At 47.0% G+C, this 21,802-nt stretch overlaps 1 protein-coding gene across 4 annotated transcripts in view; it reads left to right on the top strand.

Annotated features, from left to right (window-relative positions):
- HMCN1 (hemicentin 1) overlaps positions 1 to 21,802 on the top strand; it is a 459,307-nt gene that overhangs the window by 234,148 nt on the left and 203,357 nt on the right. For all 4 annotated transcript variants that reach the window (XM_070055058.1, XM_051820384.2, XM_070055057.1 and 1 more), the window contains 7 exons: positions 4,304 to 4,498; positions 5,989 to 6,084; positions 7,127 to 7,254; positions 9,354 to 9,498; positions 16,843 to 16,955; positions 18,985 to 19,144; positions 19,758 to 19,926. In XM_070055058.1, coding sequence (XP_069911159.1) covers positions 4,304 to 4,498; positions 5,989 to 6,084; positions 7,127 to 7,254; positions 9,354 to 9,498; positions 16,843 to 16,955; positions 18,985 to 19,144; positions 19,758 to 19,926 — 1,006 coding nt within the window. The remainder of the gene's footprint in view (positions 1 to 4,303; positions 4,499 to 5,988; positions 6,085 to 7,126; positions 7,255 to 9,353; positions 9,499 to 16,842; positions 16,956 to 18,984; positions 19,145 to 19,757; positions 19,927 to 21,802) is intronic.

Consider the following 21,802-nt stretch of genomic DNA (forward strand, 5'->3'; position numbering starts at 1 on the left):
CTCTGGGTAGGAAAAAGGGTCAAACCTTGACATCACCGACTGCAAGAGAAAGCCCGGATTGAAATGAACAATAGATACATTATTAAGCTCGAGAAAGAAGACTTAATAAATCCACTCTTTAGTGTTTATGATTAATGATGACTAACATTTGAACTATCACTGTGTGCTATAATTAAGATTGCCTCCTGTAACGGCGTGGGACGGGGAATGTTGCCATCTCTTCTTGGTCAGTGGAGAAACTGAGGCTGGAGGAGGTGAAGTGATTTTCCCAAGCTCTCAGAAGCAGCCGCAGTGGAGCTGCCACTGTAAACGATGAGGGGCCGGCCTCCTGCACACGGTGGCGGCGCTGTCCGCACTCACTGGGCCCTTCCCGCTCTCACTGATCTGCTTACCGTCCACTGACGTGGAGTGTGTTGCCACACTCGGGGAGGAAGTGTTTAAAGGACTTCTTGGCCCAGTTCGGTCTCGCTTCCTTTCCCAGGGTTGCTTGTCGCCCTGGCAGTCCTGGCTGTGCTGTCAGTGCCTGGTAGTCTCATCGGCCCTGCTCTCTGGCGCCGGCGCATAGACTCCAGGCGCGTGATCATCATGAACCCGGTGCTGTTTCCTGAGCAGCCAGGCCTTTCTCCCCTTTGACCTTGTGGGCGCAGCTGGAGCTCTGTTTACGCGGTTTTATTCCTGTGGCCTTACTAGTTTCGAAAATTCTAATTTGTCTCAATGTACATGACGGCTGTGTTCTTTTTTTTTTTTTTAAAAGATTTATTTATTTTACTTGAAAGTCAGAGTTACACAGAGAGGGGAGAGGCAGAGAGAGAGAGAGAGAGAGAGGTCAGTCTTCCATCCGATGGCTCACTCCCCAACTGGCCGCAATGGCTGGAGCTGTGCCGATCCAAAGTCAGGAGCCAGGAGCCTCCTCCAGGTCTTCCCATGCAGGTGCAGGGGCCCAAGGACTTGGGCCATCTCCCACTGCTTTCCCAGGCCACAGCAGAGAGCTGGACAGGAAGTGGAGCAGCCGGGTCTCGAACCGGCGCCCATATGAGATGCCGGCACTTCAGGCCAGGGTGTTAATCTGCTGTGCCACAGCGCTGGCTCCAATGGCAGTGTTCTAATGTGTCAGTAAATTGGATTTTCCTCCAAGTCCTTGGCTGACCTCAGGATTCTGCTTCTCTTTTTGCTCTTCTAGAGTTTATTTCCTGTCCCATTTCCTTGTTCACCTGGTCATGTTGTGTTGGAGATTGTTTTACTTCATCTCTGTTTTTTCAGAAAAGATGTACCAGCTCTGGAATAAATGGCTGCTGTCACTCCAGAGAAAAGTAACTAAGTGTTAGAGACTTAGAATAACCAAGCAGTGAACTAGTTTATAAATTAGTTTAAATTTCTGTTTACCCATTATTTCTGTAAGTCAAATTCTCATATAGATGGATTAAGAGAAACCTAACCGGCCAGCGCTGCGGCTCACTAGGCTAATCCTCCGCCTTGCGGCACCGGCACCCCGGGTTCTAGTCCCAGTCGGAGCGCCGAATTCTGTCCCGGTTGCCCCTCTTCCAGGCCAGCTCTCTGCTGTGGCCCGGGAGTGCAGTGGAGGATGGCCCAGGTGCTTGGGCCCTGCACCCCATGAGAGACCAGGAGAAGTACCTGGCTCCTGCCATTGGATCAGCGCGGTGCACCAGCCGCAGCAGCCATTGGAGGGTGAACCAACGGCAAAGGAAGACCTTTCTCTCTGTCTCTCTCTCTCACTGTCCACTCTGCCTGTCAAAAAAAAAAAAAGAGAGAAACCTAACCTCAGATATGCAAGTTCCTTAAAAAAAAAAAAAAAAAAGTGGGGCTGACGCTGTGGTGTAGTGGGCGTAAGCCTCCACCTGCAGCACTGGCATCCCATGTGGGCACTGGTTCGTGTCCTGGCTGCTCCTCTTCTGATCCAGCTCTCTGCTATGGCCTGGGAAAGCAGTAGAAGATGGTCCAATTGCGTGGGCCCCTGCACCCATGTGGGAGACCTGGAAGAAGCTCCTGGCTTCAGATCTGCCCAGCTCTGACCTTTGCAGCCATCTGGGGTGTGAACCAGCTGATGGAAGTCCTCTCTATCTGTCTCTCCCTCTCTCTGTCTGTAACTCCACCTCTCAAATAAATAAATAAAATATTTTTAAAATTGCAGGCTCAACAGTAGATCTGCCTTCCTAGCCTCCTTAGCATTGGCCTACTTGAAAAAAAACATACTGCTCAATTGTGGTGCCTTAATACACTTTGTTTAGGTTCAGTAAACAAACAAAAGGGCTTCTGAGGTTGCAAAGTGCTTTCCAGAGTGAAAGTTCAAATGCACGAAGTCCAGGCTGTCACCGTCACACTAATATACACAGCCTGAAATGTTGCTGCTGTTTTCATAGCATTTAATAATTCTTCACAAATGTCCAGTAGCCAGACAGAACACGCCGAGTACTGTGTCAGTTGCTATAAAAGACAGGCATAGAATTGCAAATATAAGCTCTCAGGATGAAGCACCAACTTGAGGGTCGAGCAGGTTGCACGTGGCGGTTGCTGTGAGAATGATGGAGAGCATTTTCTCTGAAACTTCAGGAGGGGAGAAATCCCACCCATCCTGTAAGAAAGAGGCAGTGTTGGGCCGGCGCCGCGGCTCACTAGGCTAATCCTCCACCTTGCAGTGCCAGCACACCGGGTTCTAGTCCCGGTCGGGGCGCCGGATTCTGTCCCGGTTGCCCCTCTTCCAGGCCAGCTCTCTGCTGTGGCCCAGGAGTGCAGTGGAGGATGGCCCAAGTGCTTGGGCCCTGCACCCCATGGAGACCAGGAAAAGCACCTGGCTCCTGCTATCGGATCAGCGCTGTGCGCCGGCAGCAGCGCACCAGCCGTGGCGGCCATTGGAGGGTGAACCAACGGCAAAGGAAGACCTTTTTCTCTGTCTCTCTCTCTCTCACGGTCCACTCTGTCTGTCAAAAAATAAATAAATAAATAATAAATAAATAAATAAATAAAAAAGAAAGAGGCAGTGTTGTGGAGGGAGGTCTTTGGAGCTGGCTTAGTGGATGGTCAGCATTCGCCAGCAGGCGTTACATTTGAGGGGGATGGCACTCTCACACTCCGAGGGCCCAGCGAGCAGGGTCTGTGCAGGGAGAGCTGGGGCATGAGGCTGCGGCGGTCTGCAAACCCATGAGAAGGCAAGAGGAGGCCTCTGCGGTCCTTTGATGAGCCTGCTAGACAGTGTGACTGCGGGCAGTTACTAGGACCCATCGAGAAGGGCTGGTTCCTGGAATGACAGAGCTGCGGCTCTGAAGTTGAAGTGACTCGGGTGTTAATGCCGCCTCCAGCGTTGAAGCCCAGCTGAAACCCAACAGTGTGACTCGGTTTCAGGTTGTCCTTCTAGACCATCAGAGTGAAAACAGCGCCTGTCCCACAGGGACACTGTGGAGGTTCCACCGGATGGCTGATGGAAGGCACTTGATACGGTCCCCGACTCTGCGTGGTGTTGCTGGCCTCTCTAACCAAGATGCAGCCTTGTGTTCATCCAGGAGGCCTCCCTGAGCGGCCTTCTCCCAGAGTCCTGTGTGAGCGGGGTTCATCCACAGCCCGCGGTGGTGTCCTTTGGTTTCTCCTTACCTGCTGCTTCCAGTGTTATTCCCCACCAGTCCCTGGGGCGTGTTGCGAGCATCGTCCCTCTAATGCATTGCTGTGCTTCCCATGGTGGCCCCTGGTGAATGTCTGTCTCTCCTTCCTGGCTTCTGTGATGAACTGAATTAAGTGGATATCTGTAGTATTCTTATCCTTACTTTTATAACGTCTGAGCCGTTAATTCCACTAAGATCACCATTGTCCCTTTACCAAGTTACTTTAATTTGTTTTATTGATTCTGCAGTTTATAAGAATCAGTGATGTGGTATTGATTTAGGAGTAAATTCTGATAGCCTCTTAGGTAATGACTACTGCAGAATGAACTCCAGTATAAATTAAGGCTATTTAAAAATTCACTCAAAGGACGAAGGTTTAAGAAAGTAAAAAGTGTGTCATTACGAGTCCAACGTATTTGTAGGGAAGTCTCCAGTGTGAGCAGTGTAGCAGAAATTTGGAAACAAAGCCCTGAAATGAAGGATTCTCTTTGTTTAAGGTGCCCAGTGCTTCTGCGTTTATGGAGCAAGGAGCACGTGCTGTTTCTGCGTCAGGAATAAACGCAGGCAGGTTTACAGTATCACGTGACCAGTGATTTGATTCAAGTCCCGCCTGTTGACAGCTTAAGAAAGTTTCTGCTAACGTGCCGTGTGCCACACCAGTGACCCTCCTGTTGCTTTCTAACGTATTCCAGCACCTCCAGTTTTCATGCAAGAACCTGCCGATGTGTCTGTGGAAATTGGCTCGAACGTGACGTTACCCTGTTACGTTCAGGGTTATCCAGAACCAAAGATCAAATGGCGAAGATCAGACAACGTGCCCATCTTCTCGAGACCCCTTTCCGTCAGCTCCATCAGCCAGCTTCGAACAGGAGCTCTCTCTATTTTAAGTAGGTCCAAGGAAATACATTTTGTATAAATATATGCATTCGTATCTTATCAATTGAGTATACTGCTTGCTTTCAGTAAGATGTTTACAAAACTATCACTCACTCATTTAACATCTTCTCTTGCCTTCGCTGTCACTCACAGGATGGAACCGCACTCTGTAAGGTACCAGTGCACCTCTTTAGTCTCCTTCCCCTGACGTTGCCTCTCAACTCCTAACCCAGTACTCTCCACCCTGATCACCCCACTATCCTGATTCCCTTTTATCATCTTGAAAAATTCCGTGTATTTGCGATACCAAATAGCAAAAATTACCTTGATATCCAAAATGTAGTACCAAGGAAAAATAAGGGAAACTAGTTTCTGCCAAGATAATTCCTGCTTGGGTAGGTAAATGCGCTGGCCGTGTTCCAACAGCTTGCGTTCACAGTGGTATAGAACTGTCAGATTCAGCAGCTGCAGTACAGGCTGACAGGAGGGTATGGAACTGGGGACTCAGAAACTCCAGGGTATAAAATGATTTTTTTTAAGATTTATTTATTTTTCACTTGAAAAGCAGGGTCACAGAGAGAAAGAGAGACGGATCTATCCACTGGTTCAATTGCCAAATTGCTGCAATGGCTGGAGCTGGGCCTGACGGAAGCCAGGAACCAGGAGCTTCTTCCGGGCCTCCCACATGGGTGCAGGGGCCCAAGCCCTCAGGCCATTCTCCACTGCTTTCCCAGGGTGCATTAGCAAGGACCTGGATCAGAAGTTGAGCAGCTGGGAATTGAACCAGTGCCCATGTGGATGCTGGTGCTGCTTGCAGCAGCTTAACCCACTAAGCCATAGCGCTGGCTCAGAAAACAGTTTTTCTAAAATGCTAGAAAATTATCACTAAAGTTTTGTCTTTCTTCTCCTTTGCCAGACTTAGGTTGTAGGTTCATGTGATTATAAACAAAACTGTCAAATGTTTAAATTTCCATTTGGACCTTAAAAAATCTTACTGGGCTTGGCATCACTGTCCCTTTTATGAATCTGGCCCCAGCATCACATCCCTCTAACTTTGCCCGAGTTCACCCCCCAGTCACTGAACCCAACCAAGAAAAAATCCTCCCTCCGCACTTCCCAATGCCCGGGGGTGGTGCAGGCGTCCCTGGTGATGCAGCTTTTTTGTTCTTTCAGCAGAACACAGTTTGCCTTTGTAACCCAGTGGATCTGGCCTGCCCTTCTCTGTCCCACCCTCTCATTGACGGAACCCCAAATGTTACCTCCAAATCACCCCGGCTGGCGTCACCCCCATCCCTGTGCTGCCACAGCTCATGGTGTGAAACCCCAGCTGTGACCTTTGTCACGCTGTGGTTTGATTGTGGCTCACCTGGCTGTACTCTGCTGGGGTGGGAAGTGCTGTAAAGCAGTCCCTCACTTCCTGTCCACAGAGCTCAGTGCTGGGCCAGGTACATAGTTCTTGCTCCATGCGGGGACTGAATGGATAAATGCGTTGTTCTTTTAGGCTTATGGGCAAGTGATGAAGGCACCTATATTTGTGAAGCTGAAAACCAGTTTGGAAAGATTCAGTCCCAGACAACAGTCACGGTGACAGGACTTGGTAAGATATTTGTCCAGACACTGCACGCTTCAGAAGCAGAATCCTGTAACTGCAGCTCCTCTTGCTTGTGTTCCTTTTCTGTTAAACCAGGTGGATACCTGGTTACTGGACTAGCCTTCCCTCCCCACCCCACCTCATAGTTCACAGAATTTTTGGATCAGAGATCATCTGCCGAAAGTGCCTAGTGAAGGTTGATTTAGGTAAATTAATTTGCATCTAAGTGTGAGTGCTTGTGCAGGTGAGAGAGTGGTGGAGACCTCCTCTGGTTACCTTGCTGGCATTTATCATTTGCATTCACATGGAGTTATTTTTGCAAATGTCATATGTTGAGACACTGAATCAGTTGAATTCCTTTATTGAATGTTCTCATTCCTAATTCAGATACCCACATATCACATGCTAAGTGTATATTCCTGTTTCTATTCTTTTGAGGGCTATTTCTGCATTAGTACATTGCTTGAGTTACAGTATGTTAATGTGATTTTTAAACCCGTTGGTAATGTTTTACTTATGTCTCCATTTGTTTCCATAGGCTCAGATTTTCCAAGTAAAACTGTTTTGGGCTTTGATTTTATATTAAATTTATTGATTTCTAAAAACATGCAGTCGCATATTGACCATTTTATCTAAGAGAATCCATCCCCCCTTGTTTGCGGGAGATACTGCAGCCGCCACCTTCCTGCTGCACTCCTTGCCGTCTGCCATTTTTCAAGCTGGTAGTTCCCCCAGATCGGTCCTGCCGGTCCTGCCGGTCCTGCCAGTCCTGCCTTCCTGTTGATGAGTGCGTTTGCTGTGCATCAGTCGGCGTTTCTGGCCTCGCGTGCTGCAGGTGCTTGTGCTGTTGTGTGTTCTCTTGCCAGTCCCTCCGCTTAGAAGGATTCTATGTCTCTACATTCAGACTGACATTCATTTTCATTGAAAACGTTTGTGCCTATAAGTTCCATTTCGCAGCATAATCAGTAGGACATCTTGGTCTATGAAATAGCTTGGGGTTTTGTGGGTGAAGTCCGGTTTTGAAAGTGCCTGTGCTCTCTTAATTCAGCCGCCCCGCTTATTGGAATCAGCCCGTCTGTGGCCAGTGTCGTCGAGGGACAGCAGCTCACTCTGCCTTGTACGCTGTTGGCTGGAAATCCCATTCCAGAACGTCGATGGATTAAGAATTCAGCCGTGGTATGGACGGTTTTAAATGTTCTGAAAAGTTTAAAGCCACATTTCCGGTTTTCTTCAGTAAAAAGAAATGTATTTCAACCATTGAAAAATCAATTTAATAAATAGAAATATATTATGTATGTATCCAAGCTTTTCTTCACTAATGTGCTTGTCATTCATATTATTTGGGGATTAATAAGATGGAGAAAGAGTGGTGTAATTTTCATAGCATTTAAATATTTTCATACCCTCCTTTGTAGGATATTATGAAATGTTAATATTACTGTAAAAGTTTCTTTAATAAATTAGTCTTTTAAAAAATTTATTTATTGATTTATTGGAAAGTCAGAGTTACACAGAGGGAGAAAGAGAGGCAGAGAGAGAGGTCTTCCATCCACTGGTTCACTCCCCCAAATGGCTGCAAGCTGAGCTGATCCAAAGCCAGGAGCCAGGAGCCTCTTCCTGGTCTCCCACATGGGTGCAGGGGCCCAAGCACTTAGACCATCTTCCACTACTTTCCCAAGTCATGCAGAGAGTTGGATCAGAAGTGGAGCAGCCGGGATTTGGTGCCCATATGGGACGCCGGCACTGCAGGCGGCGGCTTTACCTGCTATGCCACAGTGCCGGCCCCTAAATTGGTTTTTATGAACTTCAGACATCCCTTCTTTCTCTCAGGAGCTGTTGAAAATGTCGGTCTACACTGTGCCATTTTTTTTCAGTGTACAACTTCTAATTATGAAGTGATGTGGGAGTTTTCATAGTTTTCTGACATTGCTTTGTAAACAGCCGCCTATCGCAGTGGAGTTTGACCTGCTTCAGAGCAGTTTCCTTCCATTTTCCAGGCCCACTCTCTTCCTTACGAACTGATTAGAAGTGAATTGACTCCAAGCAGGAAATTATGAATTGTTCATATTTGCCTAAGAACTGAGAAAATTACTACACCTCACTTAAAAATAAGCGCTGTGGTAATACACAGCGTGGAAGGAAGCAGATGGTGGCCCACGAACTTGGGTGGCTGCTGCCCATGTGTGACATCAGGATGAAGCTCCCCGCTCTTGGTTTCATCCTGGCCAAGCCTTGGCTGTTGTGGCCATTTGGGGGATGAACCAGCAGATGGAAGATGTCTGTCTGTCTGTCTGTCTTTTTTCCTTTCAAATAAAAATGAAAATTAATAAATTTTTAAAAAGTGCTTTATGGGGTGGTACTGTTTGATCAGTTATGTGCCGCATGCGCACTGTGCATGAATGGCCTGGATTTAGAGGTGATCATTCTTACCTGTGAGCACTGCCGGCCTGCCAGACGTACTTGCTGCATGATGGCCAAATGGCTCCCTTCAGCTTCAGCGAGTGCCGTGTGCCGGAATAAAAACATCAGGTGGCTTGCCGGTGGTAGGAAGGATTCTTGGAAAAGAGCGATTTAAGCCAAAAGTTAAAATTACTTATCTTGGTCCCCCACGAAAAAAATCTACAGAAGCGGCCGGCGCCGCGGCTCACTAGGCTAATCCTCCGCCTTGCGGCGCCGGCACACCGGGTTCTAGTCCCGGTCAGGGTGCCAGATTCTGTCCCGGTTGCCCCTCTTCCAGGCCAGCTCTCTGCTGTGGCCAGGGAGTGCAGTGGAGGATGGCCCAGGTGCTTGGGCCCTGCACCCCATGGGAGACCAGGAAAAGCACCTGGCTCCTGGCTCCTGCCATCGGATCAGCGCGGTGCGCCGGCCACAGCACGCCAGCCGCGGCGGCCATTGGAGGGTGAACCAATGGCAAAAGGAAGACCTTTCTCTCTGTTTCTCTCTCTCACTGTCCACTCTGCCTGTCAAAAAAAAAAAAAAAAAAAAATCTACAGAAGCATAAGTGGTATTCAGCAGGTGCCTAACTTTCTGATAATTATTGGTAGGTTTAATTGGTGGAGAACCATCAAGATTAAATATAGTTGATACGGTCTTGCTAAAAGAGTTATGCTGGTTTTTTTTTCCACTTAAGAGTGGTAAAATATTTTGTTATATTAGAACACATTTAATAACCCAGTCAGAAAAAGAGATCTAGTTTGGCTCAGATAAACACCTTTGTAACCTAAAAAACCTAAAACACCTTTGTAACCTAAAAATGACCTTGCATTAACCTTCAGTTGGTCCAGAATCCTTACGTCACCGTGCGCAGCGATGGCAGCCTCCACATTGAGCGAGCCCGGCTTCAGGATGGAGGGGAATACACTTGTGTGGCCAGCAGCGTGGCCGGAGCCAGCAACAGAACGACCTCTGTGGTGGTGCACGGTAAGAGACGCCCGGCCGGCTGTCTGCACGCCGTGTGCAGCTGCCCCAGTCGAGTAACTCATGTTCTGTGACCAGCAGGAGTGGCTGCTCTCTTAGCTGCTGCTTGTTCTCTCTTGAACAGTGTCTGTGTTGTTGACGCTATTTCCACATCTCCCTTTCTGTACACAAAAGGACCTATTTGGGAGTCACCCACTGAGTCTGGCCAAGGCTTTTATTTATAAGTGATATTTTTAATTGATTAAAGGGAACTCAGTTCTGAAAGAGTTGTGTTCAAAAATACGTTTTAATTTCAGGCCAAGCCGAGCTTATTATATCATCCAAATTGCCTTTGCTTTTTGGATTGTGCAGACGGCTAACGAGTCCTCTGTGTTTGAGCTAGAAATGACCTAAGCTTTTCTAAAGGTCACCTCTTGTGCTCCCAACGCTGTGCCGCGCGGCGGCTGACTTGCAGCTCACAGAGAAGAGAGTCCAGAGGCCGTCTTGTTCCATTCGTGACTAATAGGTGCCATTTTTACTTGACATCCCCGTACGTAAGTGGTAGCTTCATAGTTTCATGAATTGGTACTTTTTTGTGTGTATTTCCGTTAGAGATTTCACAGCATTTTTAAAGTATCAAAAATAGCTTTGTCTACAGAGATGAATATCATGGGGAAGAAAGCAAGGAAGACCTGTTTTTAGGAGTTGATTCAGTTTTTAGAACAGAAATTGGAGGATTCAGTGGTTTCTGAATTTTGCTTGGTGTCTGGTACTTCAGTGCGTGAGGTTATGCCTCCTCGTTTGTAGACAGCCCCTCCCGTGCCTTCAGTTTTATACTAAGCCTCTGCCAACATCACCGAGTTCTTCCTGAAGAAATATTTTTAAGAAATACTAAAACAACACTAAATTGGTTATAGCCTAATGCAGTAAGTGTATAAGGGACACTGTTGTGTAACTGTTTCTGAAGACAGGGGTGTAGACTTACCGGACACCGTCTGGCCTGGCCAAGGCTGCAGCGTCAGAGCCGGCGTTGTTACAGCAGCTGAAGTCTGCCCTTGTGACCCTGGCAGCCATGTTGAGTCCCAGCTGCACCGCTTCCCGTGTCCTTCCTGCTGATAGGCCTGGGAAAGCAGTGGAGGATGGCCCATGGGCTTGGGCAGCTGCCACTCACAGGGAAGACCCAGATTGAGTTCCTGGCTCCTGACTTCAGCCTGGCTCTTCCCCTGCCCACTGCAGCAATTTGGGGAGTGAACCAGCAGATGGAAGATATCTCTCCCTCTTTCTCTCTTTGTGTCTCTCTCCTCCATTTCTGTCACTCTGCCTTTCAGATAAATAAATCTCCAAAACAAAATCCAGTGTAGAAACGTCTTCGTGTCTTCATCGTCTAACAACTGCCTGGACTATTGTGTTATGAGGGATTCTGACACCAAATTCTCACTTGAGTGAAAGAGTGACGGGATTTTTTATGATGCCTCCCAGGTCAGAGGGTGAGAAGATAGACAACCAACAACATAGTTTATTCTGATGCAAAAAAATTGGTAATAAAAAGTGAACAGGCCATTTCAGGACTTTCATTAGTCCATCATCATCCAAAATGAACAGCTAACTCAGTCAATAAGGTTAAAAAATCCTCACAGCATTGGACATCAGCTAAAACCAGCAGCTGTTCACTAGAAGTGTGTGATGTGCACACTTCTGTATTCCTCTGCTTAATGTTAATTAGCACAGCCATTCTTCCCGTTGTATCTCTACTTTTAAAAATTATTTGGTAAGGTTCAACATCCCATTGTGATAAAAACCCTCCACAAATTCGGTATAGAAGAGGCCAGCGCCGTGGCTCACTAGGCTAATCCTCCGCCTTGTGGCGCCAGCACACCGGGTTCTAGTCCTAGTCGGGGTGCCAGATTCTGTCCCGGTTGCCCCTCTTCCAGGCCAGCTCTCTGCTGTGGCCAGGGAGTGCAGTGGAGGATGGCCCAAGTCCTTGGGCCCTGCACCCCATGGGAGACCAGGAGAAGCACCTGGCTCCTGCCTTCGGATCAGCGTTGTGCGCCGGCCGCAGCGCGCCAGCCGCGGCGGCCATTGGAGGGTGAACCAACGGCAAAGGAAGACCTTTCTCTCTGTCTCTCTCTCTCACTGTCCACTCTGCCTGTCCAAAAAAAAAAAAAAAAAAAAAAAAAAAAAAAAAAAGGTATAGAAGGAACATACATATTCAAAATTACAAAGGCTATATAGGAAAAACCAACAGCCAATATCATACTGAATGGGGACAAACTGATAGCTTTTCTCTTTAGATGTGGGAAAAACAAGGATGTCCACTTTCCCCACTATCATTTACTGTAGTAGTGAAAATATTAGCAAGAGCAATCAGGGAAGAAAGAAACAGAGGGCCCTGAAATTGGAAAGAGTGAAGTCAAAGCAACCATGTTTGATGAGACACAGTGTTGTACGTGGAGAAACCGAAACACTTCACTAAAACATTACTGGACTGAGAAACCAATTCAGTGAAGTCACAGGATATAAGATCAGCAGGCAGGAAACAACATGCTTATACACCAATAATGATCTCGCTGAAAGATCAAGAAAGAAATCCCTTGTCAATTTTAGTATTGCTGTTACATCTGAACTACGCCTATGTGATTGATGTCCTGGTAAAAAAAAAAAAAAAATAAGAGAGGGCGAGAGAGAAAGAGAGAGAGAGAGAGTGTGCGATCCTATTTGCAATACCTCTAAAAATCAATTATTTAGGAATAAATTTAACCAAAGAAGTAGAAGATCTATACAATGAATATTAAAAGACATTGAAAAGAAATAATCAAGGACACAAAATATAGAAATGTATTCCTTGCTCATGGTTTAGAAAAAATAATATTGTTAAAATGTCTTTACTGGGCCTGGCGCCATGGCTCACTTGGTTATTCTTCCGCCTTTGGCACTGGTATCCCATATGGGCGCTGGGTCCTAGTCCCAGCTGCTCCTCTTCCAGTCCAGCTCTCTGCTGTGGCCCAGGCAGGCAATGGAGGATGGCCCAAGTGCTTAGGCCCCTGCACCCACATGGGAGACCAGGAGGAGGCACCTGGCTTCTGGCTTCGAATCGGTGTAGCTCCGGCCATAGCGGCCATTTGGGGGGTGAACCAACGGAAGGAAGACCTTTCTCTCTGTCTGTCTCTCTCACTGTCTAACTCTATCTGTCAAATAAAAAAGAAAAAGACATCTTTAAAAAAATATCTTTACTACCTAGAGAAACCCACAAATTCAGTGCATTCCCTATCAAAATTCCAGTGACACTATGAGAAGCAGTGACTTGATCTGCCCTTGTCCTGACTGTTGAGGATCAGCTTACTATTTTATTCTTTTTAGTATTTTCTTTTCTACTTAATACCATTGGTTGAACTCTTTAACACAGAATTATTCTTAAGTGTTTAAACCCAACTGAAACTTGATCCCTGTTAAAAATAAGAGCAAGAATAAGAGAGGGAGGAGATGTACAGTTTGGCACACACTCACTCGGACTTACCCCTCATGGTAGAGCTAGAAACGTGCCATGGGACTCCAAATCCCATTAAGTTGGCATGTACCAATGCCATCTTACTAGTTAAAGTGATCAGTGTAAGTTCATAACTGATCATAATGATAAGATTAAGTGTCAAAGGGATCACATGACCAGTGTCTGCTAGTAACAGTTGATAGGATTATAAAGGAGAGAACGATCCAACATGGGAAGCGGGATACACAGTAGTCTCCTAGAATGACAAAAGCCCTAAACAGCACTCTGTCCTCAGAATCAGCCCTTAAGACATTTACATCTGGCTAAAAAGCCCATGAGAGTTTCTCAGGCATGGAAAGGCAAGACACTGTGGCAAAAAAATGACCTAAATGAAAGATCTTTGAGTGAGATCCCAGTGGAAAGACGGGGCTATCAAAGAAGGAGGTACCTTTCTCTGAAGAGAGGAGAGAACCTCCACTTTGACTATGGCCTTGTCTAAATAAGGTCGGAGTTTGTGAACTCAAAAGGCTTCCATAGCCTTGGCAGCCCGACAGAGGGACTCGGGTGATCACTGATGTCATAAATAAGAGTGTCAGTTGTTAAATCAACAACGGGGAGTCACAGTGCACTTGCTCCCCATGTAGGACCTCTGTCCTCAAAATGTTGTACTATGCGAATTAATGGTAAAACTAGTCTTCAAACAGTACTTTATACTTTTTGTGTCTGTGTGGGTGCAAACTGTTGAAATCTTTACATAGTATAGAGTTGATCTTCTGTATATAAAGCTAATTGAAAATGAATCTTAATGAAGAATAGGATGGAGAGGGAGTAGGACGTGGGATGGTTTGCAGGTGGGAGGGTGGTTATGGGGGAAAGAACCGCTGTAATCCAAAAGTTGTACTTTTGAAATTTATTAAATAAAAGCTTTCTATTAAAAATAATTAAAAAAAAAACAGTGACATTCTTTAACAGAATTAGAAGAACAATCCTGAAATTCATACGGAGACCACAAAAGACCCAGAATAGCTAAAGCAATTCTGAGCAGAAAATAAGTAAATAAAATAAAAGCAGGAGGCATCACAATACCTGATTTCAAAGTGTACTACAAAGCAATAGTACCTAAAACAGCATGATAGTTAGTGCATACCACTATGGAAAACAGTATGGAGATTTCTTAAATCTAGAGATGATGGAAATGGAATGTCTTGTGATCCAAGCAATCCCACTACCAGGTATATACCCCAGAAGACATGAGCTCAGTGTAATCAAAGAGACACCTGTTCTGCCATGTTTATAGCAGCATTGTTCACAGTAACCAAAGTGTGGAATCAACAAAGGTGTCCATCATCAGATGAATAGATAAAGAAAATGTAGTACTATGGATACAGTGAAGTACCATCCAGCGATTATATTACAGGATGAAAGCCTGGCATTTACTGCAAAATGCTGGAACTGGAAAATGGCAGGTCTCAGAGCAAGCCGAGACCGACCCTGACCGAACACCCGCCCTCTCTCCCCTCTCCTCCCCGATCCCTCGCCTCCTCCCTCTCCTCTCCTCCCTCCCCTCCCTCTCCTCCCTTCCCTCCCTCCGCCCTCCTCCGTCTCTGACCCTCCCACTCTCCTCCCGCTCCGCCTCCCTCTCTCCTCTCCCTCCTCCCTCTCCCTCTCCTCTCCTTCTCTCCCTCCCTCTCTCCCTCCCTCCTCTCTCCCCTCTCTTCACTCTCCCTCCCTCTGTCTCCCTCTCTCACTCTCCCTCCCTCCCCTCCCCCTCTCGCTTTCCCTCTCCTTCCCTCTCCCTCCCTCTCCCTCTCTCCCCACCTCCCTCTCCCTCTCTCCCACCTCCCTCCCCTCCCTCCCCCTCTCTCTGCCCCTCCTCTCCCCCTCTCCCCCCCTCCCTCTCTCCCCCTCTCTCCGTCTCTCCCTCTCCCCCCTCTCCCTCCCCCTCTCTCCCTCTCCCTCCCTCTCCCCCTCTCCCTCCCTCCCTCTCTCCTCCCTCTCCCTCTCTCCCTCCCTCCCTCTCCTTCCCTCTCCCTCTCTCCCCCTCCCTCCCCTCTCTCCCTCCCCTCTCTCCCTCCCTCCCTCTCCCTCCCTCCCTCTCCCTCTCTCTCCCTCCCTCAGTCTCCCTCTCTCTCCCTCCCTCCCCCTTCCTCCCCCCTCTCTCTCCCTGTCTCTTCCCGTAACTCTTGGTTTCAAGTTAAAAAGAAATCTTTTTAAAAAACTAAGAGAAGTGGTATGAGGAGTATATGAGAACTCTTATCTAAGAGTTTTATGTAACAATTTTTGTTTTATAAATTTCAAAACAGTTAAGGCAGCTTAAAATGATTAAGTTTGTACTTCATTTTAAGTGTAAAGTCTCATAATAATCATGATAATGTCCTTGTTAATTAAAATTAAAAACACATCCAAAATTTTTAAAAAATGCTCATTAGAAGGTCTCAACTTTTAAAAGAAGAGTGAACACAAATATAAATGCAAATTAAATGACACAGCAGTTGTCATTTCAATTTATGTCGATTAACTGTCTGGAAAGAAACTGCTCTTCCTTGCCAGATGTCATCAGATTTCAAAACTGCTGCCTGCATTTTTCCGCTTTTCTTTATTGCTGTCAGAATCAACATGGATTTCAGAGAATGGCTTATTCTGTGTTGCCACCAATTGACAGCATGGTTGAGAGTTGACTGCTTCGTGATGATTCTGGCAATGAAATTTTTGCTTTAGCTGGTAGCGCCCCATCCCTATTTAAGTATGGAAAATTGTTGCTGTATTTTAGGATATTTTAGGAAGAAATTATCTGAAGATTGAGCCTGGCCTCAGTAAAAGTGACAGTGTGCCATACCTATTCTAAACCTTCCAGTGAGTGTTTTGAACTGGTGGCTGTGGTACCTCTTGTTCTTGCAAGCTTCTACCCCAGGGCAGTTGTAATAATTCTGAAAAATATCTGGTGTCAAGCAGGAGACGTGGTGAGTGAGTGAGCCCCAGGAGGAGCAGCGTCCCTCTCATTTTGGGGGGATAAAAGGCACATCGGAACGCTCATGGAAAATGCAGATTTTCCATGAACGTGGTAAAACCCTCGTGCACATGGGGCGTTGATTGAGTTCTCTGCATGGTTGGGAGCTCTGCACAGAAACTTCTTTACTCAAAATCATCGTTTTGAAAGCATGGAGCACTGATCATCCTTGTAAGTTGGTTTTGATTAAATGTAATATGCACAAGTAGAGAAATAAATGTTATTTTCCTTCTACTTGCATGATGCTAATTTTTGAGTTCTTTCTAAATTTATTCTTACTGAAAAACACTGACTTAAAATCCTGTAGTTGAGTCTTTTACATATAAACTCGTAGGATCTTTGAGTTTTATTGTTGAATTCCTTTTAAGAGAAAGGACCTCTTTTACTGGGTTCAATGTAGGAGCTCACTAAGGGTTTTTTGGTTTGTTTTTGTGCAGACAGATATTTAATATGTAGTTGGTTAAACAGCCCCATTCCCTGGAGTCCGTCTTGTGTGGAGCCCCCGTGTCCATCTTGTCTTGGACTCACGTCCACTCAGCTGCGGCTTGATTGGCAGTGGATAGTGATCAGTGCTCCAAGCTCCATGTGTGACTCTTGAGGTGTAGTTCTATCTTACTTCCGGAAAAAATGAATTGTCTTTAGTGCTGTTTTGTTACTGTTAGGAGTGATATCACCTCCTCCTTGATTTTGTTTTTATTAAATTTGTGTGGTTCGTAACTCCAGTCTTGTCTTGGTCTAGCACACTCTTAGAGAGATCACCTTTCTATAGAACACGTCCCGCATCTTTTTGGACATTAGGTGTGTCCTGAAAATGCGTGACCTCACCTGTCTGGCGCTACGTGGAAGAGCCGGCGCTCAGACTCTGACTCTCTTTCAGTTCCACCGACCATTCAGCACGGGCAGCAGATACTCAGTACGATCGAAGGCGTCCCAGTGACCCTGCCGTGCAAAGCAAGTGGGATTCCCAAGCCGTCCATCGTCTGGTCCAAGGTAAGCACCATACCCAGCCCTGCCCCCGCAGAACCCAGAGCGGTGTGTACTTGGGAGGTATTCCTCGGGGACTTGCCCAGGAGCGTGGGCCTGGCTCAGCGGGCTGCTTCTGCGGCTGGGCTGATGAGCTTCACCAAGCCAGCCTCAGCAGGGCCCCCTGCGCCTCCTGGCCACCTTCGCGCAGGCTGAGTAGCCTCCAGGGACCTGGGACAAAGACCTGAGTGCAGGAAGTACCCTGGCGTAGTCCATGGTGCTCTAGAGCTGTGCTGCGGTGGGGAGGGCCCGGGGCTGTGACAGGTGGTGGACAAGGCTCTCTGGGACACGCAGCGTGCTCAGCAAAGTTCCGGAAGCACAGCACCGTGTGTGCCGTGGAGGTGTTCGCGTTGGATCGCCAGTGCCGTTCCAGCGTATGGCAGGTGGTTACACCAAAGACCGTCGAGGCCGTGGCGAGTGACGTAGCGGCGTGGGCGTCCCTTTCTGTAAGGTGCTGCGGTAGAATGACCACCCGTTGCAAGACACAGCCACAGCCTCATTCCTTCCCTCTGTGTCCGTCTTGTCTCCTTTTACTGGATTCTTGCAGCGAGGAAAGACCATTTCCTGAGGAAGTCCTTTCCGTTTTTGAACAACCACAGGTGTTACACTTTCTGTAGATTGACTTGGATATGTCAGACACAGAGCCAGGTAAAATGACGATACTAGCGAGATGTACCACTTGACAGTGTGCTCTACGACTGAGAATCCCTGAAATAGGGATACGTTGGTGTGGACTTCTGTATAACATTTTTGTGTTTTGAACAGAGTGCAGTGGCGAAGCTGATCCCCGAACTTTGAAGTATCTGTCTCTGAGTAGAAGTTCAACACGTTAAAAAAAAAAGAAAAAAGAAAAATCTTTCCAGGCTGGCTGTTGTCAACAGTCAAACACAGAGGTTAAGAATATGGTCTCCAGGGGCCAGTGCTGTGGCACAGTAGGTTAATCCTCTGCCTGCAGTGCTGGCATCCCATATGGGCGCCGGTTCTAGTCCCAGCTGCTCCTCTTCCCATCCAGCTCTCTGCTGTGGCCTGGGAAAGCAGTGGAGGATGGCCCAAGTGCTTGGGCCCCTGCACCCACGTGGGAGACCGGGAAGAAGCTCCTGGCTCCTGGCTTCAGATCGGCGTAGCTCCAGCCATTGCAGCCATTTGGGGAGTGAACCAATGGAAGGAAGACCTTTCTCTCTCTCCCTCTCACTGTCTGTAACTCTACCTTTAAATAAATAAATAAAATCTTAAAAAAAAAAATTTGAAAGAATGTGGTCTCCAGAGCCTGACCCCAGGGTTCCAGGAGCAGCTGCAGCACTGACCAGCTCTGTGATCTGGAGGAACTGGCCGTTCTGCCCTGTCCCCGTGTTCTAACACGCTGGGCTGTGAAGTGGGGCTGTGTTGCTCCCTGCTTCCAGATCGTGTGGGGAGCGGGTGCTTGGCCTGGTGGTTTGGGCGCCGCAGGCCACATCAGAGCACTGGAATTCATTCCCAGCTCCAGCTCTGGGCTCCACTTCCCTGCCAGTGCAGACCCTGGGAGGCAGTGGAGATGACTCAAGTGACTGGTTCCTGCCCCCAGCGGGAGAGCCTGCATCGAGTTCCTGGCTCCTGGCTTCATCCTGGGCCCCGACTCCGCCGCTGCAGGCGTCTGGGGAGTAAAACAGCAGATACGGGAGCTCTGTCTGTCTGTCAAAGAAAAGATGGTTGTTAATGTTAAAACTCACGGTCAATTCCTGTGACGTGCTCAGCCGTGCGTGGCACAGTGTACTCGCTCACTGTCCCGTCCGTTCCTGTTTAAGTGGCTTTGCAATGAAAGGCACATGGTTTCTTGCGGAGAAATAACACTTTTAGATTTTTGTTATAAGTAACTTTCTTCAGTTTACCATTTTTTAAAAAATGTAGTCTTTTTCTCCTTGGAAATTTTTTTTTCTCTTCCTCATCCAGATATGAAGTCACCCATTTATTTCCTTAAACAACGTGTAAAAACCTCTTTGTTTTTCATTGTGTTTTGCAGAAGGGAGAGCTGATTTCCAGCAGCAGTGCTAGGTTTTCGACAGGGGCAGACGGAAGTCTGTATGTGGTGTCCCCCGGGGGTGACGAGAGTGGGGAGTATGTGTGCACAGCCACCAATGCAGCCGGCTACGCCAAAAGGAAGGTGCAGCTGACCGTGTACGGTGAGAGCTGGTGGGGGACCATTTTTCTTTGGCACATCGTTCTGTGCCAAAATTCACAGTTCTTTCACAAATGCCAACAACATATAGCTATACCACTCAAGTGAATTGTTCCCCCAAGTTTGTATTTTTAAGAAAACTACATCTTCATTGCCAACTCTCCTCTACTGAGATTCTGTTTTTCAGGGAAGTAATTGCATGGTTGTTTGGAAAAGTTTTATGGTGTTTTCCCAAGAAGCATGCTTATTACACCCAACCATCCTTAGCAACACCAGTTAGTTAGAATTCCCAGCACAGCCAAACCTCAGCTATGTCTTGGGTAGGGCTGTGCCTGGAGGGCCTGCTTTGACAGATGGCAGACTCCAAGAGCATGTGCCGCCGACCTCCTCCCTGCGTTCTGAAAAGATGTGCTGACAAGGGAGCTTTCTCACCCTTGCCCTTTCTGCTCTCATAATCAACATATTCATGGTAAACCTTAGATACGCCCTGAGACTTGGGCATAAACAGCGTCTTTTAATAAGTTACTGAAGACCACGGGAGTCCACATTTGAAGGCAGATTTAAACTGTGCTTTGTTTCCAATGTCCAACTTCCCTTCCAACATGTGTTTGTTTTAGTAAGGCCCCGAGTGCTTGGAGACCAGCGAGGACTGTCCCCGGACAAGCCCGTGGAGATCTCCGTCCTGGCAGGGGAGGAGGTGACGCTTCCCTGTGAAGTGAAGAGCCTGCCCCCACCCACTGTCACCTGGGCCAAGGAGACCCAGCTCATCTCGCCCTTCTCGCCAAGGTAGGAGGCTTGAGTTGACCCGTAGTCATAGAAACACGCCTGCCTGTCACAGGTGGCCATGCCTGTTCAGGTTTCCAGACGGTCAGGTGAAAAACAACAACAACAACAACAAACCAAAAAGCAAAACTTAAGCTTGAGATAATTCACATGTACAGCTGAGCCCCAGGAAATACATAGACCTTCTAAGTCATTCTTTTAATGTCAGAAGTGCCAGACTCCACTTTGCGGTAGTTTCCCACTTCAACGGTGGAGCCGGTCTGTGGGTAAGTTCCTGTTAGCCCCACGTGTGTAGCTTGTGGGAATTCTGTTAACCCACAGCAGCAGTGAAGCCGCGTGGAGGCTGTGCCGTTCGGGTCTGGCTTTCCCGAGATGGTTAGGGATGTCACCTTGACTCACCCTTCCCAGTGAGAGCGCATCTGGGAGTCTCGGAGCGCTCCCAGGGCCTTTTCCGGAACCCAGATGTGAGCTCGGTTGTCTCCAGCTCCGTTGTAGGTGGATTTCTCCTCCCATCTTCTTGCCTGTGAGGAGTTATATAAGATAACGTACATTTCACAGCCTCAAGCTCTAGGTCTCAATTACTGTGTCGGCTCAGCCTCGTTCCATTAGCCTCTGGTGGAATGAGAATTACAGCTGTCGCCTGTTAGACTCATGGAGGTATGATTATGAAGACAGAAACTCATGCTGGCATAGTTTCCCTACCACTGTGAGGAAAAAAATAAACAAGAACGACTTTGTACAGCTGTATGATCTCTTTGAAAAAGAGATGTTTCTTGAATCTTTTTGAATAAAAAAATCCAGTATTAGGGATAAAGTTGAAGTTCTATTGCTCCCGTCCCTAGATGGAATTAGTTTCCTCTTTCCCCAGGACAAACGCTACCACAAACCTAGTGTCCATCCTCCACCTGTACTTCCTTAACATGGGGACTACTGCCTGTCTTGTTCACAGTTGTGCTTGGTGGTCTGGCTTCAGTTTGCCACTGTAACGTATTTTTTATTTTACTTACTCTCCTCCTCTGCGTGTATCCGCTGTAGACAGGCAGTTCATTTCCTCCAGCCGCTGCACGCTTATCCTGTATTTTATTGATCCAGTTCCGTGTTTGTGGACATTCTGGTTAGTTTTTCTTTCTAATTGGCTTTTTGTTTAGGTTTAGCAAGCACAGCTCTTTAAACTAGTATCTTTTTTATTATCTCTGTTTATTTATCGGTTTCTGTAGGCCAGTTTCTGGTCAGTACGTTCCTGTTCCCAGATGAGTAGACCCTCTAAACAGCTCTCCACGAGAGCACTGCTGGCTCACCTGCGGCGTGCCCGTGTGCACTTTCTGCTCTGCACAGCGGTGACGGGCTGACGCGGCTGTGCCAGTCGACGGGTGTGAAGTGGTCCCTGTGTTTTAATTGTCATGTGACAGGCTCAGATGAGCAGAGAGCACTTGGGCTTGTTTCTTGGCCATTGTCTCATCTGTGAGCTGCCCAAGTGTGTGTGCAGTTTTCTGGTGACCTGTCTATCTTGTTGAATGTAGAAATTTGGTCTTTGTTCTTGGTGGCGGGGAGTGTGTGGGTGTGTGTTGAGAAATCTTATTTCAGTCTGTTGCTCTGGTTTTAAGTTTGTTTTTGTACAGTGTTTGGTTGTTCAGAAGTTCTAAATTTTTAAGAACTTCACTGTATTAGTTCTTTTTCAGATTTGTACTTCTCGTGTGTTCTTTATGAAGATTATAAATTTTTGAAATTATATAAATTTTTGAAATTCTTCAGTATTTTATTCAAAAATTTTAAGCTTTGTTTTTTTTCCTTTTTTGACTTTAATCCACCTGAATTCTTATTTTGTATGTAATATAATATTAGGTAGTGCTCTAATTTTGTTTATTCTTTTCATTTGGAA

This window comes from Oryctolagus cuniculus, chromosome 13 (genome assembly GCF_964237555.1).
Source record: "Oryctolagus cuniculus chromosome 13, mOryCun1.1, whole genome shotgun sequence".
Taxonomy (NCBI): domain Eukaryota; kingdom Metazoa; phylum Chordata; class Mammalia; order Lagomorpha; family Leporidae; genus Oryctolagus; species Oryctolagus cuniculus.